A 14,578-nucleotide genomic window follows, 5' to 3' on the forward strand; every position below is an offset into this window, starting at 1 on the left:
GTGTTTACATTTCAGTGCGTCACTCTGCCCGAGAGATCCAGGCCGAGGTAAACTCAGAGTAGAACAGCGATCAGCCCTCACAGTGAAGAAATAAACTTGTGGCTCCGCACACCTGAAATCACATTTCACTGTGCAGGTGCATTGTTACACCAGAGCTGCTTTACTTCGGATTCTGACTTTCTAAATCCACTTGGAGAATATATAGCCGGATTTATAAAAAAGTTTATATAGTGCTGCTATTTCTACTCTTCAGCTGAATAGCACAGATGTATAAACTGTGCAGATGTCAATCACGATTAAGAAGCAATATCATGGATAATCTTGCAGAGGTTTATGGTGAAAGATGAGGAAAAGACCACTGGAGTTGAGCCATGACACAGAAATGGCAGTAACCTGATCTTCCTGTGTCTCTCTCTCTCCTTCTCTTCCCAAACACACACAGTCACTCGCACACATGCAATGAACTGTTTAACCATCCTGGTTTAATTTTGCACTATTTTAAGCATTCACTTCAGCTCTCCCACGACAAAAGATGAAGCAACAAACTTGCGTGCCAAGTGTAAGCACGAGGATTCACTTGATTTTGGTTCAGTTTCTCATAAATTGACGATAAACGTGGCAAACTTTCGCTCCAATGACACAACACTGATAATGATTATCAAGTGCAGGTGCCTTAGCAAAGGTATATGAAGGCACATATTAAGCATTGGGCCTCCCTTGAAGCAGTCACATGAGGCCACGACTCCTCAGCGGGGTTCATTCATGCACACAACAGTGTGGACTGGAGGATGTCGAAAGCCCCGAGCCACTCAATCAGCTTCGAGTGGACATCTGACATTCCCCAACATACTGTCACATATCAGGTTACATCACCAGCAAACATGCAGTTATCTCACTCTGATTGACTGCAGAGGAGGCCTGTGAATAAGAGCGTGTGTGTAATGGGAACAGTCTAATTTTAACTGTATTGTTCCACAGCGAACAGTGCCAGGGGGGCAGTTTGTGGTAAAGTCTTCCATTTGTCATCTGTAACATGATGTAGCTTTAAGAGAGCTGCAACTGAGAAAAAAAGGGAAACTGATACAAGTGAGCTGCTTTCTTTCTAATATTAAAACCACATGCATCTAATGTCAGTAACACTTTGTTCACTCTTTAACTCTATTCCAACGATATTTGACAATCTGTGAGATTAAAAGTGACCCTGTCAACTTGAATGGCAACTCATACAACCAAAAAACAACAGTCAGTGTGACAGGAAAAACATTGCTTCTACAAATTTAATAGAGTCCACATCTGTAAATGTCAGTATCACACAGTGTTACCTTTTTTGCCCGTCTTCTTGCGCATCCTCATCTTAGGGAAAGAGGGCCAGGAGTAGTTGAAAGGAGAGTCCGAGTCAGAATCCATGATTTGTTATCTTCAAGAGAATCTTCATCCAAACAGCTCAAAGGTGTTTGATAAATAAATGAACAGCAACTCAGTTTACATCCATTTCCCAGTGGCTGAACAGACTCCGGACTAGCTGCAGTGTTCACTCTCCTTTTTCCAGAGCCTCACTGTAGACACTCTGACACTTCAGGAGTGAGCCAGCATGTTCCCCTCTGTCTCCCCCAGCCACCCCTCCCCCTAAAAATCCTCCCCTTCCCCCTCGACAACTCTGCACCAACTGTCCTACAGAGCCGGGACCGAACTCTGTCTTCTCCCTCTGCTCCTTTTTCTCAACTTTTTCCTCTCTTTCTACCACTTTTTTCCTGTCTTTCTGACTGCAAATGTGAGCCAAAGTGTTTCTCTGTCCCACTCAGTCACTCATCTACCAAGCACAGAGCTCAGGGGGGAGAGGGAGAGAGATCAACACATGCTGACAGGAGCAGGGGGGGAGGAGTATATTGACTGCCGGAAAGAGTGACTGAAGGAGGGAGAGAAACAGAGAGACACAAAGTCAAACATAGGAGTGACTTCAGAACCTACAGCGAAGACAAACATGAGGGCAGACAGCTTAGTGGAGGTGAGTCTACTCTCAGACATGGGAGAAATCATTAACCCTGTGAGTTCATGATTGCCCCAGAGATACTCTGCCAGGCTGCAGAGCTGCACACTCTCCGAGGTACAAGCCCCAAATATGCCTGATGCCACGTCTGAAGAGAGTCCTTCTCGATCACTCCATTCTCCCCGTCTCTTTCTCTATATTTTAGCATGTCAAAGCCAAACTGAGGGGGAAAAGGGGTTCGGAGCGTGAGGGGGGAGCAGTCTGCCAGGTCAGCAGCCTCACCATGGAGACAGCAGTGAGAGCTGCTGCTGGCTTTTTTTTTTTTTTTTTTCTCTCTCTCTCTCCCCCTTTTCCTCCTCTTGCCAACTTGCAGGAGTACAGTGCTCCATTTGCAGCAGCGAGGATAAAAGTAAGTTTGGCTAGAGGTGGTAAAAAGTGACAGAAAGGGTTGGTGAAGGGGGTTTAAGAGACAAATCAGACAAAAGGCGCTGTGGAGAGGCGCCAAACATGGGTTTATAAATGCACATAAATGAAGGAATGTGATAAAAAAGAGAGAAAAGGGGGTTTTGCAGGCAGAATATATGCAGAGGAGAGAAACAGAGGTACACTATAGAAAGTAGTTTGTGTGTGTGAGGGTGTGTGTGTGTGTATGGGGAGGGGTGTTGGCACTGTACTAGTGAACATTAATGCAGCCTTTGTGGGGTCTGTGTGAGGTTTAATCCTTTTTTCCGTTCTCCAATTAGATCCCTCAGCCGGGGTCGGAGACTCTTGTTAGCGTTCCTGGCGATGCACTCATCGTCTGTTGTCTCCCAGCCAAACTATCCATATCATAAATCCCTTTCTCTTGCTCTCTCTCTCTCTGTCTCTCTCTCTTTTCCCCCGATTACACACACACACACACACACACACCATTCTCACTCTCCTCTCCCTGGGGATCTCAACAAGCTGCTGGAAAACTGCATTCAGCAAAGCCCCGGCAACCCCCATTCAGCCACAAACACCCCCTTTTTTTCACTTCCCCATACCCCTTGCCCCCTTCAGAGCACTCTTCCCCGCTGCATTCTCCCTCTCAAACACATAAGTGCACACAAGCACTGACAACACACACACACACACATCGACCTCCTTCCTTTCTTCAGCCGTGGAGAGCAGAGCTCCTCGGGATGAAGTGTAGTTTGCTGTTTGTTCACTAAACTCACGATAAAATGCTGACCTGGGAGGATGGGACTCGGGGGTTATGGGTGCATGAGGCTGTCTGTTTGTGTGTGTATGTAGGTATTTGGGGGTTAGTGTGTGTTTTGGGTGGGATGTTTGAATTTCAGGGGGCATTAAGAGGGCAGAGGTGGGGGGGAAGTGGAGGGAGGAGGAAGATTGGAAGACAAGAGTGTCTTTTACTCTTAAATGTTTTGAACTATTACACTAACATTGTAAACCCTGAGCAACCTGCTGCGTCAATACTGTATTTAATTACAGCCATGCCAATGAAGTTACAGTAATTTGAACTGGAGAGGGCTGACATCAAGAAGACAGGGGGAACATGACAGCTACGCTCTAAATTCCTCATCCCTTGCTGAAGCTCTGGCTACAGAAGCTGTGTCTGTCTATCGGATGACGCATTAGCTCAACGATAAAAACAGACGGGAATTGCACCATATGCTTCACTTCTTTGTTAAAAAAAATAAAAACCTGCCGGACACTCGTTACGCCCGACAGCTTAGGAATGTCTAATGAGGAATTGAAATTCCTCAAGGGTCAAATAAGCATTGTAATCCGGGAAGAATTACATGCATAAAACCTGAGTCATATTCGGTCTGAGCTGTTTTTTTCTTTTTTTTTGAGGGGAAACTGAGGAGAAAACAGGATTCAAGTGACCAGCGTTATTCGTCTGAACCACAAAAAAGCGTTTGAAGGGACCAATCGAGGTCACAGGCAAGCGGTCTTCAAAGACCAGAAAATGTGAAAATCCTCAACCAGCCAACAAACACGCACACAGCGTACAAAATGGCTAAACCATATAGCATGGAAAACAACACCAGCAGCCACAGGAAGTTCAGATTGCAGATGTCCAGCGCCAAGTGTTATAAAGCCCGAAGCCTCAGCTTGTAACCGCAGCATTCTTACACTGAGGCATCAGTCTGCTCTGCAGCAATACACGCCAATTATTAACCCGCAGGATGTTCCCACTCTCAAATCCTTCCCTTCCCGTACAGTGGCAGATCAGAGTGAAGCCACCTTGGGCCACATAGTTAGGATTCATTTCTGTCCTCCCTGTCACTGCTGGCAGGAATAGGATGACTCAGGATGGTTCTCTACATGTCGTATTAACAAGATTCCTTCTCGGTGCTACGATCACTGTAAACACAGAGTGACACGACTCCAAAAACTCCAGAGAGAGAGAGAGGGGGCGGGGGGCTGAAATGTGATCGTCTAGTCCGTGGGGATGGTAGACAGCCATAGTCGAGGATTAGTGTTGAGTTCCAAGTTCTGTTCAGGAAAGGAAACGTTTCCTGCAGTTCACTTAATGATTAGAAGCTACTTGGATAGCGTCCTATGAATATAACGCCACCTAAAACAACAGTAATCCGTCTCAGTCTGCACAAAACATGATCCGCAGCTGAAGCACCGCAAGCTCTAAAATTAAAACCATATCTAAAAACAGGCTTCTGAGAAAGTAACCTTGCTCTCAGGGAAGTTTTATTTAAAAATAAAAATCTTTTACCAGAGTCAAACCGTGATGGATCGTCCTCCTCGTCCTCTTCATTCAGGCAAAACATCAGCGGCTCCTCGTAGTCCTGGAGAAACAGAGACGCTTTCACCAAATAGCACGCACATTTCCACAGTGAGACTTTCTCATCAGGGCTACAACCACACCACAAAAGCTAGAGTCCGACTAAGTACAAAAACACAAGTGTCTGGCGGGTGCATAGGTGTGTGACAGAGAAAGATCAATTAGGTAACCATCTGTATCACATAAAACAGGTCCTATTGGATGACCAGAATCATGTGCACACGCCACACCTCTCGAAACATGAAATGCACACTTGACCGCTCACAAAGTCGGCTATTCAGTGGCGTGCGCAAGGTGCCAACTCCAACACCTTGACAATAAGAGTGAAACAATGTGGAGCATTGAGGGGCAGTCGGTGCCACTGGCTGATGCAGATGTTCATGGGGATTGAATGGAGCTTTGAGAGTTTTAAAATGTGACATTAGATACCCAGGATTTTTTTCAAAGCAGCACCTGTTGTTACAAAATAGTTAAAGGCACAAACTTAGTCAGGAACGTTTTGGAAGGATAGATAATTTATGTTCATATTTGACTCATCTCATCAGATAAAGCTGGGGAGACACCCCAGGTGAATAGGGTAAACAAATTAACTAATAGATATCACCATGAAACTTCTCCAGTTAATTACTTACATTAAGACAATTATTTTTTGTATTACAAGTTATCTGAAATTATATGTTTAAATATGCAAATGAGGCATTATCTTGTGAACTTTGAGCTAATTTGCATACATTTCCAGAACAGAAATATGATCATTGGATAAAGCCAGGTTCAAAACTCTTGTTTCATTTTGTTGACATATCAAAGGTTTTCACTGAAGGAATGTTGGACATCTCTTTTTATCACTCCGTAAATCATAAAATACTGTCAACAGCCATAAAAAAACAATTTTCTCTATGTTTTTAGGAATAAAATGTTATATAAATCAGGCTATGAATGATTTATGAATAAACCCCTCTGTAAAAACCTTCAGAATATAGATAGGAATGAAAGGAAAGTAGAAACTGGAAAGTAGGGTGGATGTACGTGATACTGAAGTGGAGATTTTTGGCTCAAAGTCTGAGAAAAACTTCATTTTGAGAAAACAGCTTTTAAAGATATGGATTGTAAAATGACATACGTTTTGCGTAGCTACAGGTGAATAGGGTAATTTTTCTAACTAATAGATATCACCATGAAACTTCCCCAGTTGATTACTTACATTAAGACAATTGTTTTTTGTATTAGAAGTTTTCTGAAATGTTATGTTTAAATATGCAAATGAGGCATTATCTAATGCTAACTTTTGGTGAATTTAGGAGAAATCTACAGACGCAAAGAGACAAAGTAGTAAAATAAACCCCTAAATGTGTATTTTGGATGTTTTCTTTCCACTAGTCTGAAAGAAGACATGTTAGATTTACAGTGTGAGTAAAACATATTCTGGTCCATAGCTCTCTGTATGTGTATGTATATCAAATACTCACATTTTCTTCTACAGCGACTCCATTAATATCAGAATACAGAGCTGAAAGAAAAAACAACATACTCAGACACCGACATACAGCAGCCATTAAACTTCAAAAGAGGCTCAAGTAAGCTCCGATGTTTTAATGATGTATGAACCATGTAAAGTCTTATTTTCTTATTTTATTTTTTTTACATAACCTGGGGAGATCTTTACTGTGTGGCCTTGATCTCCTTTCTTTTCCTTTAACTACCATGTGCATCCCAGATCAAAGGACACGGTGTGTGATTTCTTACCAGAAACAAAGCAGCGACGCGCAGAAATTAGTGTTTGGGTGGTTTGATACGAAGCCTGGGGTCACGTAAAAATATAAAGGCATATAAATGTGGGAGAGGGAAGTGGCAGCGACCCATAAAGGATATATGGGGTGGGAGAGAAAGTCAGAGACAAAAAATACACGAGAGGAGGAGAATCAAACGGCAAAGGCTGAGAAAGGGGAGGATGTAAAGTATAGGAAAAGACTAAACAACAACCTTAATCTGACAGAGGTCTTTCTGTGCCTCAGTGTGATGCCGTAAAACGCATTCACTCAAGTCTGATAGAGTGATGCCAGCTGGCTCTGATGTTGCTCCACAGCGAGAGGGAGAGAGCCAGAGAGGCTATAGGGAAACAACCTTGTAAAAGAGACTGTGACCTTCCAAATTTCGTTCTGTAACTAACTTGATTTTTTATTTACGTTTTTATTGCTTGTCTCAAAAAATACACCCATATATATATATACCCATGAAAATGTGCTGACACATAAATAGAAATAAAAACATGATCACACAGAGTGCTTATAGATAGGGCTGTAATGTATGATCAATTTCATCATCCATTATCAGTTGATGGTTATTTTTTAAAATCATTTTTAGATTGAAGGTACAGTGCGTAGGATTTGGCGGCATCTAGTGGTGTGGTTGCAGATTGCAACCAACTGAATACCCCTTCGCTCACCCCTCCCTTTCCAAGACTGCGGTAACGTGAGCCACCGTTCGTCTCGCTCAGAGGCCATCCTAACCATCATAACACTACTTTAAGAGCAACGAAAATCAGACGGCGGCTGGCGGTACCACGGTTTAGCACTTTGCGGCTCACGTTACCGCAGTTTCACAAGCATGTCGGAGAACTACGGTGGCCTTCAGGTAACGTAAAAACGTGAAAGGCTTTCTCTTGAGCCAGTGTTTGTTTGTCCGTTCTGGGCTACTGTAGAAACATGGTGGAGTAACATGACGGACTCCTGAAGAGAACCCGCTCCCTATGCAGATATGAGGGCTCATTCTAAGCTAACAAAAACATGATTCTTAGTTTCAGGTGATTATACACTAATGAAAACATAGTTATGAATATTATACTCCTAATAGATCCCCCGAAATGTTACACACTGTTCCTTTAAGCGATCGTCTGTAAAATATCAAAAAAACAAATTGAGTCAAAGGTGACGTCTCTAAATAGCTCGTTGTGTCCAAATAACAGTTCAAAACCAAAATACATTAAATGTGCAATGATCCAAAGCAGAGAAAAGAAGAAAACATACATTTGAGAAGCAATAAAAAGCAAATATTTGGCATTTTTGTTTGATAAATCACTTCAGCAATTAGTGTTAATCAGTTATCGGAATTGTTGTTCATTTAATTCCTGTCAATCAACTAATTGATGAATCAACGATTTAACTAACTACTTATAAACATATGGTTTGCTTGCTCTGCTATTTTGCACACTGTATAAATAACAGTGAGTCATTTATTTCAAATTAAAGATTAGACATATTTGGTTGCTTATGATCATATAACCATCAAGATACTAGAAGTCTCTTTGATGTGTTTTTGCAGCAGCCTGATTCCTCCACAAGAACTTTTTACTTTCATCTTCTACCTTCATGTTCTTTCACTGACTTGCAATACCTCAAATCCCCACAGGAGGGAAGTCAATGTCAACCAGTGTTTTAGCCTGATTCGATTCAAGCCACAGCATCTAGCCTCAAACCACTAGGATAAAAAAAATGGCAGACCATTGCAACATATGTAAAAGAGAGTTAAGAATGGATGGTTTGGTTTAACCCGGCCTCTCAAATTACACAAAGCAGATAGATTAGGAAGAGTATGATACCGTTCTCTGTAGGATCATCCACCAGCTCTTCCTTCCCTAAGATGGTCTCCACGCGTTCCCTCCTTAGAGCTTTGATCTGTGGGAGGAAACGTGATGTTTAAGTGAGAAGATGCTGTAAACTTAACTACTGATTTTGATGCCATGCTTTATTTTTATGATACTTTCAGGTCCATTAGTTGCAGAATAGTTTATGTAAATGTGCAATTGACTACATAAATTACAGGTTTATTTGCATATCTAATCTTTATTGAACGTGGTCTGTTTTAATCCTGTGTTTACCTACAGCACCAGTCAACACTGATAACTCAGACTCACCTCTCTGAGGAAGTCCTCATCTCTGAGCCGTTCTCTGAGGAGCAGGATGTCAGCGTGCCGGCTCTCCTCTGAGCTCCACCTCAGGTTTTGTCGGACGGTCAGAGTCAGGTTCCCCGTGTCATGACAGAACCTCAGCAAGCGGGACCGGTCTGCCCACACCTGGGACAGACCTGCTGGAGGCGTAGCCAGAGGGTTGGGTGGGCTGCAGCACAACAGGTGGGTGAGTTTAATCACAAATCACAAAAAAACATTAGGGTTGATACTCTGAGAGAACAACTTTACTGTGATAGTGTTAGAAACTAAATATTTTTTTGTTATTGTGGTTAAATAAATTAAATTGATGGTGTTGTGAGATTGCTACTGGACCGCCCTGTTAATACAGGTGCGTGCCACACTTTGTGTGTGGAAAGCGGGAGAGCAAATAGGATTTTGACCGCGGTAAAAAATTTTGTTTTTGAAAGGCTAAACGCCAACAAATATGGATTGAAGCAGAATATTTCATTAGATAAAAACATGTTGTGAATCTTTAAAAATGATTACATCTATCTTTTCTTCAATAACTGTTGACTTTTGGACTTTACAACGCTCTGGAGTTATTGGAAATGTTTGGATCACATGAGTCTGAAACAATCCTACACAGCCAACACTGGAATCTAATTCTACAAATAGTATAATACTAATAATATCAGCCTTATCTTTATCGCCAACTGTGCAGAAATTACGGGTTTAAACAGAATGTTTAATGTTTTTCTTTGCCAACTGAGTAGCAAAGAAATATATCTTTCAAAATAGTTTTATAAACAGACTTTTGTATAAATGATCCAGTAAGTGTGTTATTATGATTTTAGTTATACATGTGCAAATCTAATTTTGACAACCTCAGAGAAGACAAATCCCGGCACACCCTGTGTGATCTTTGGCGCCCCCCTAAAGGGGCCACGTTGGGAACCAGTGCATTAGAACATATAAACAAATCTCTAAAAGCACTGTCACTCAGTGCAGATGATGGTCTTCTAGTTTCTCAGGCCACGTAAACAGGCCTATAAAGCTGTGCTCAAGATTTATGGATCCAGATTGAGCCTGACTGATTGGGCACAAAACATTCCTGAGTTTGACAGGTAGTACTAACAGGTGTTTAGTGTTTTATGTGTTCATAAAATGTACTTCAACTGGTATATTTACAGTATTTGAGAGATCTAAAGAATGCAATGTGTAGACTGGAGTTTGCTTGTGCTCTATGCGTCAGCCCTGTGATTGACTGGCGACCTGTCCAAGGTGTGCCGTGCCTCTCACCCAGTGTCAGCTAGGATTAGCTCCAGGCCCCTGCAACCCTCTAAAAAGGATAAGCAGGTATAACTAATGGATGGATGGATGGATGGGGTAAGTTTTTCCCTTACTGTGTGTGGGAAAGCTCTGCACTGAACGCATAATGTTACAGCAAAACAGTGATTCATTTGTCAACGTCGCTCCGTGTTAGAGCTTATGATCTTACTGTGTGAGCAGCTCCAGGAGATCGGTGTGGCCTGTCGCCTGTGCCAGCTGCAGCGGAGTGACTCCCTCTTCGTTTGGCAGGCTGACAGCCATCAGACCCCCCGGCTGACAAAGCAGCAGCTCTGCCAGCCGATACAGACCCCATCGCACTGCCAGGTGGAGGGGAGACTCCCTGAGACTGTGCTCTGGAGATGAGGGGAGAAATGTAATCACATTAAAAAATTTAACTGCAGAGATAAAAGTCTGCAGAGGGATCTAAGAGAGCTGCTGAATGAAAGAGATTAACAGTAAGACGAGAACAAATAAGCCTGTGGTGAAATGTGACATAAATAGGAGGAAACTAACACGTCAAGAATCTGGTCTTGATAACCACTCCTCATGATAATTAACCTAAATGTCAATGATTGATTTCTTCCCCTCACAGCACTGGATCTCTCTGCTCCACTAACCCACTTTAAGGCAATAAAAGCTTTTCAACAAAGTGGTGACGGCTTCTTATTTCTGTTCCCGCCACTCAAACACAGTCAAACAAGATCAGTATCCAGGTAACTGGCCTGCATCAAATCAATTACAGTCAAGCAGCTGGTAAGCTTGGAAATGTACTGTTGCATTTTAAAAAAAATGCAGCATAAATCCACCTTAATCTTAATGTATTTTAATCTCTGAACATTCCTCTAAGATTAAAGTATTATTATTATTCTAAAGGGGAAAAAAGACAGGAAGTCAGCACATTTTTGTTAGTAGTTCCCACTGGATGGACATAATAATAGAAACAGCTTACAATGCTGCACAATACAAGCTCTGTAGTCTACACAAATTTAGTGAATCTTATATTTTCTAAGTGTCTTTTAATGAAAGAGGGTGTCTACTAGTGGTACAACAGTTCAACGGTTCAGTTTGTAATGTGTTTTTTGGGTCACGGCTTTGGTTTTGGTTCAGTTTGTTTAGCACATTAGGGAGAAGAAAAACACACTGTAGCCATTTCCAATGTGTTTGAACACCAAAATACAATAAGTCACAATTATAAAGGCTGGATGGACTTATATAGCGCTTTTCTATTCTTCCGACCACTCAAAGCACTTTACACCACATGTCAGCATTCACCCATTCACCCATTCACACACTGATGGCAGAGGCTGCTAAGGTGCCAACTTTGCCCATCAGGATCTAATCTAAATACTCATTCACACATCGATGGCTATGCCTTCGGGAGCAATTTGGGGTTAAGTGTCTTGCTCAAGGACACATCAACATGTGACCTGGAGCAGTCGGGGATCGAACCACCGACCTTCTGATTGGTGGACAACCTGCTTTACCCTCTGAGCCACAGCTGCCCCCGACTCACAACTGCAGAAGTGAGTCACATTACCTTGAATAACAATAAGCGGTGTGTGACAGTCACCATTTTCATAACTAAGTTTTCAAGGCAACTACCAGACAAAGAAGCTGTCTGAATTGATTGCACATCAGTCAACAACACTGCAAAAATGCGGCAAGAGGAAAAGAGTCAAAAATCTCAGATAAAAATGCACTAGCAAAGAGAAACACTGGGTATACGGTAAACACTGACTGAAGGACATTTAATGGCTTGGTTACTTAGCGACAACACAAACTATAACCTCAAATATGAAACACAATCAACACCACAATTGCTATTTGCTGCAGGGGGCTCTTTCGCTGCAAAGTGTTGCGCTGTCATAAAATGATGCAATTTCACACATCGGGGTCGACATGGGATCTTTCAAATATAAACTGAACTGAAAGCAGTTTTATTTGACTTCCTTAAAGATTATATTTATGTTTGCCTTTGTATTATGGTGGGCACAGCAGAAAGTGTTGACATAAGGATGACCGGTAATAAAAGCCCTTTTCACCCTTTTCCATCTATGCGTCAAAACTGGTGCAAGAAATATGTTAATTTACTTTTAAAAGAAATTAATTTTGTTTTATATTCACATTGAGGTTATTTTATAGTAAACAAACAGAGAGGAGCTGGTGAAACTAAACCCAGATTTAAAAGGCTCCACTTTAATTCTGTTCAATAATATTCTGCGTCAGGGTGCTGCAGGCCTCGTTGAGCTATAAAGACATATTTCACAAGATAACACTTTTGCCAGCTGTATTAAACATTTTAATACTAAATTTTTCATGGCTGCACTCAGTTCAGAGAGAACATAATGATTCCAAGCTCCAATGAAGTTTTGTGACAGAATGAGGTTTTTCCAGTCCCCTTAAAAATGCAGAATGTGCTTGAAACAAACGGTAAGTAACAAAGGAAAGGATTGATAATTCAGTCGCATGCAGCATCGGCAGTGATGTCATACGCAGTGTTATCAAATTAACTGCCGACATTTAGAGGGAGACGCTGCGATGAAACAGACTGCCTTAACTATGTTAATGCTAAATCTAGTTTGTTGTTTATGTAGGTGGCCCTACACAAACACTCGAATCATAGAAACAGATGGTGGCATCTAGTACACACACACACACACACACATGCCCTCAGATTTATTGAGCTCTGCCTCGGGCTACTTCCAGAAGGAAAGGCTCTATTAACCACATTACATACTGCTTAATTGGCTTTGATGAATTCAACAGAAGCACACATGTGACCATGTTCACTTCCGATTTCAGCCCAGTGAAGATGGAAAATGGGAATGATGGTGGAGGAGAAGGTGGGGAGGAGGGGGAGTTGAGGAGTTCACCTTCCTTGGGTGGCACTGGCTCTGAGTTTCCAGAGAGAGGTTAACTCGGCTCACTAACTGACTCTCAAGAATTTTTTGTTCATGAACTGACATGTAAATAATAAAATGTAGTAAATCCGCTTTTGGACAAAACTGCATCTGCCTTTAAAGTGATTTCTTCCAATTAAAACCTCCTTTACACACATTGTTGTATAATAAAAAAACAAATACGATGTGCTTTTGATCAACATATCTGTTCAGCATGATAAAATAATCCCGCTCTCACCGTCTCCGCTGTGGCTCCCCAGTACATTCCAGCTTTGGGGGATATCCAGGTTGGCCATGGCCAGGGCCACGCGGCGATCCATAGCCCAGCGAGAGCTCTCCTGGCCCAGGTTGAAGAGGCTGCTCAACTCCCTGTGATCTGTGGAGCTCAGGCAATGTCCGTGGATGACCAGGTGCTCTGCCAGGTCCTGAGAATAAAGCAGTTATGAATAAGATTACAATCTGAGATAACTGGTGTGCAAAAAGACAGTAATATCAAGACTACCGCTATGCAACTGAGGTGAGATGATTCTTCTTGTTTTCAATGAAAAACAACATTTGGAGAATTGTGTAGAGCTGCAACGATTAAACGATCAGTTGATTAGTTATCAACTATTAAATTAATCGGCAACTATTTTGATAATCGATTTTTTAAGAAAAAAAAGTCAAAATATCTGATTCCAGTTTCTTAAATGTGAATATTTTCTGGTTTCTTTACTCTTCTATATGACAGTAAACTGAATATCTTTGAGTTGTGGACAAAACAAGACATTTGAGGACGTCATCTTGGGCTTTGCGAAACACTGATCGACATTTTTCACCATTTTCTAACATTTTATAGACCAAACAACTAATCAATTAATCGAGAAAACAATCAACAATGAAAATAACCGTTAGTTGCAGCCCTTAAATTGTATGACTTGAGGTGATTGATTTACTTTACAGTAATAACGTAACAGTGAAATCATTTCTTTCTTTTAGCAAATAATTTTTTTCCAACTAAATATTACAATATCTTTTTTGCAAATCATGAAAAATCTGTGTACAAGAATATGTGTATTTTTTTACCACAGGGATGCACAAACTTGTGTGCAATGTATAGGATCATATTTGTGTATTCTCCCTACCTGAGCATCGTCTTGGACGTACTCCAGTGAAGCTCCGCCCACCCAGGTGAGGGGTGTGGTTTCAGAGGACAGGTAGGCCTGGACAGAGACCACCTCAGCCAGGTTATGTCCTGAAGAGGGACACAACACAGTAAAAGGGAAACTTTATTCAGGGCATATTCATATCTCTCTATATGAACAAGAGCTGTTATATAAAGCAATGTTTCCCAAACTTTTTTTCTGGGTACCCACTTTTTAAAAAATGCCAAACCATCACGACCCAATTCACAACAGGCCTTATCTTTAAATCCTGAGAAGAGCAAATTTGTGCGTAACTTACTGCCCTTTCCGCTTCACGTTATATCACCTTGAATAGGTGAACCAGCTATTTTGAAGAGATTTATGTTTGATAAATCACAACTTAATTTTATGCATGCGGTATAGAAAACATCTACACATGTTTAATACTTAAATAATATAAATGAGACCAAATAAATGCATTTATGACGGAGTTAACTGGCTATCGTTTTTTTCCTCTCATCAGTAAAACAAACAGAATGTACGCTA

At 41.5% G+C, this 14,578-nt stretch overlaps 1 protein-coding gene across 8 annotated transcripts in view; it reads right to left on the reverse strand.

Annotated features, from left to right (window-relative positions):
* Nucleotides 1-14,578, reverse strand: part of LOC141769828 (rho guanine nucleotide exchange factor 28-like) — a 186,254-nt gene that overhangs the window by 25,793 nt on the left and 145,883 nt on the right. For 5 of the 8 annotated variants that reach the window (XM_074639265.1, XM_074639263.1, XM_074639264.1 and 2 more), the window contains exons 4-10: nucleotides 14,033-14,142; nucleotides 13,147-13,333; nucleotides 10,178-10,361; nucleotides 8,686-8,887; nucleotides 8,371-8,446; nucleotides 6,242-6,282; nucleotides 4,707-4,779 (exon numbers count right to left, since the gene is read on the reverse strand). In XM_074639265.1, coding sequence (XP_074495366.1) covers nucleotides 4,707-4,779; nucleotides 6,242-6,282; nucleotides 8,371-8,446; nucleotides 8,686-8,887; nucleotides 10,178-10,361; nucleotides 13,147-13,333; nucleotides 14,033-14,142 — 873 coding nt within the window. Of the gene's footprint in view, nucleotides 1-1,322; nucleotides 1,823-4,706; nucleotides 4,780-6,241; nucleotides 6,283-8,370; nucleotides 8,447-8,685; nucleotides 8,888-10,177; nucleotides 10,362-13,146; nucleotides 13,334-14,032; nucleotides 14,143-14,578 lie in introns of those variants that run through there. The other 3 variants (XM_074639266.1, XM_074639268.1, XM_074639269.1) reach the window with 3 other exon arrangements.

The sequence above is a fragment of the Sebastes fasciatus genome, chromosome 6, assembly GCF_043250625.1.
Source record: "Sebastes fasciatus isolate fSebFas1 chromosome 6, fSebFas1.pri, whole genome shotgun sequence".
Lineage (NCBI taxonomy): Eukaryota > Metazoa > Chordata > Actinopteri > Perciformes > Sebastidae > Sebastes > Sebastes fasciatus.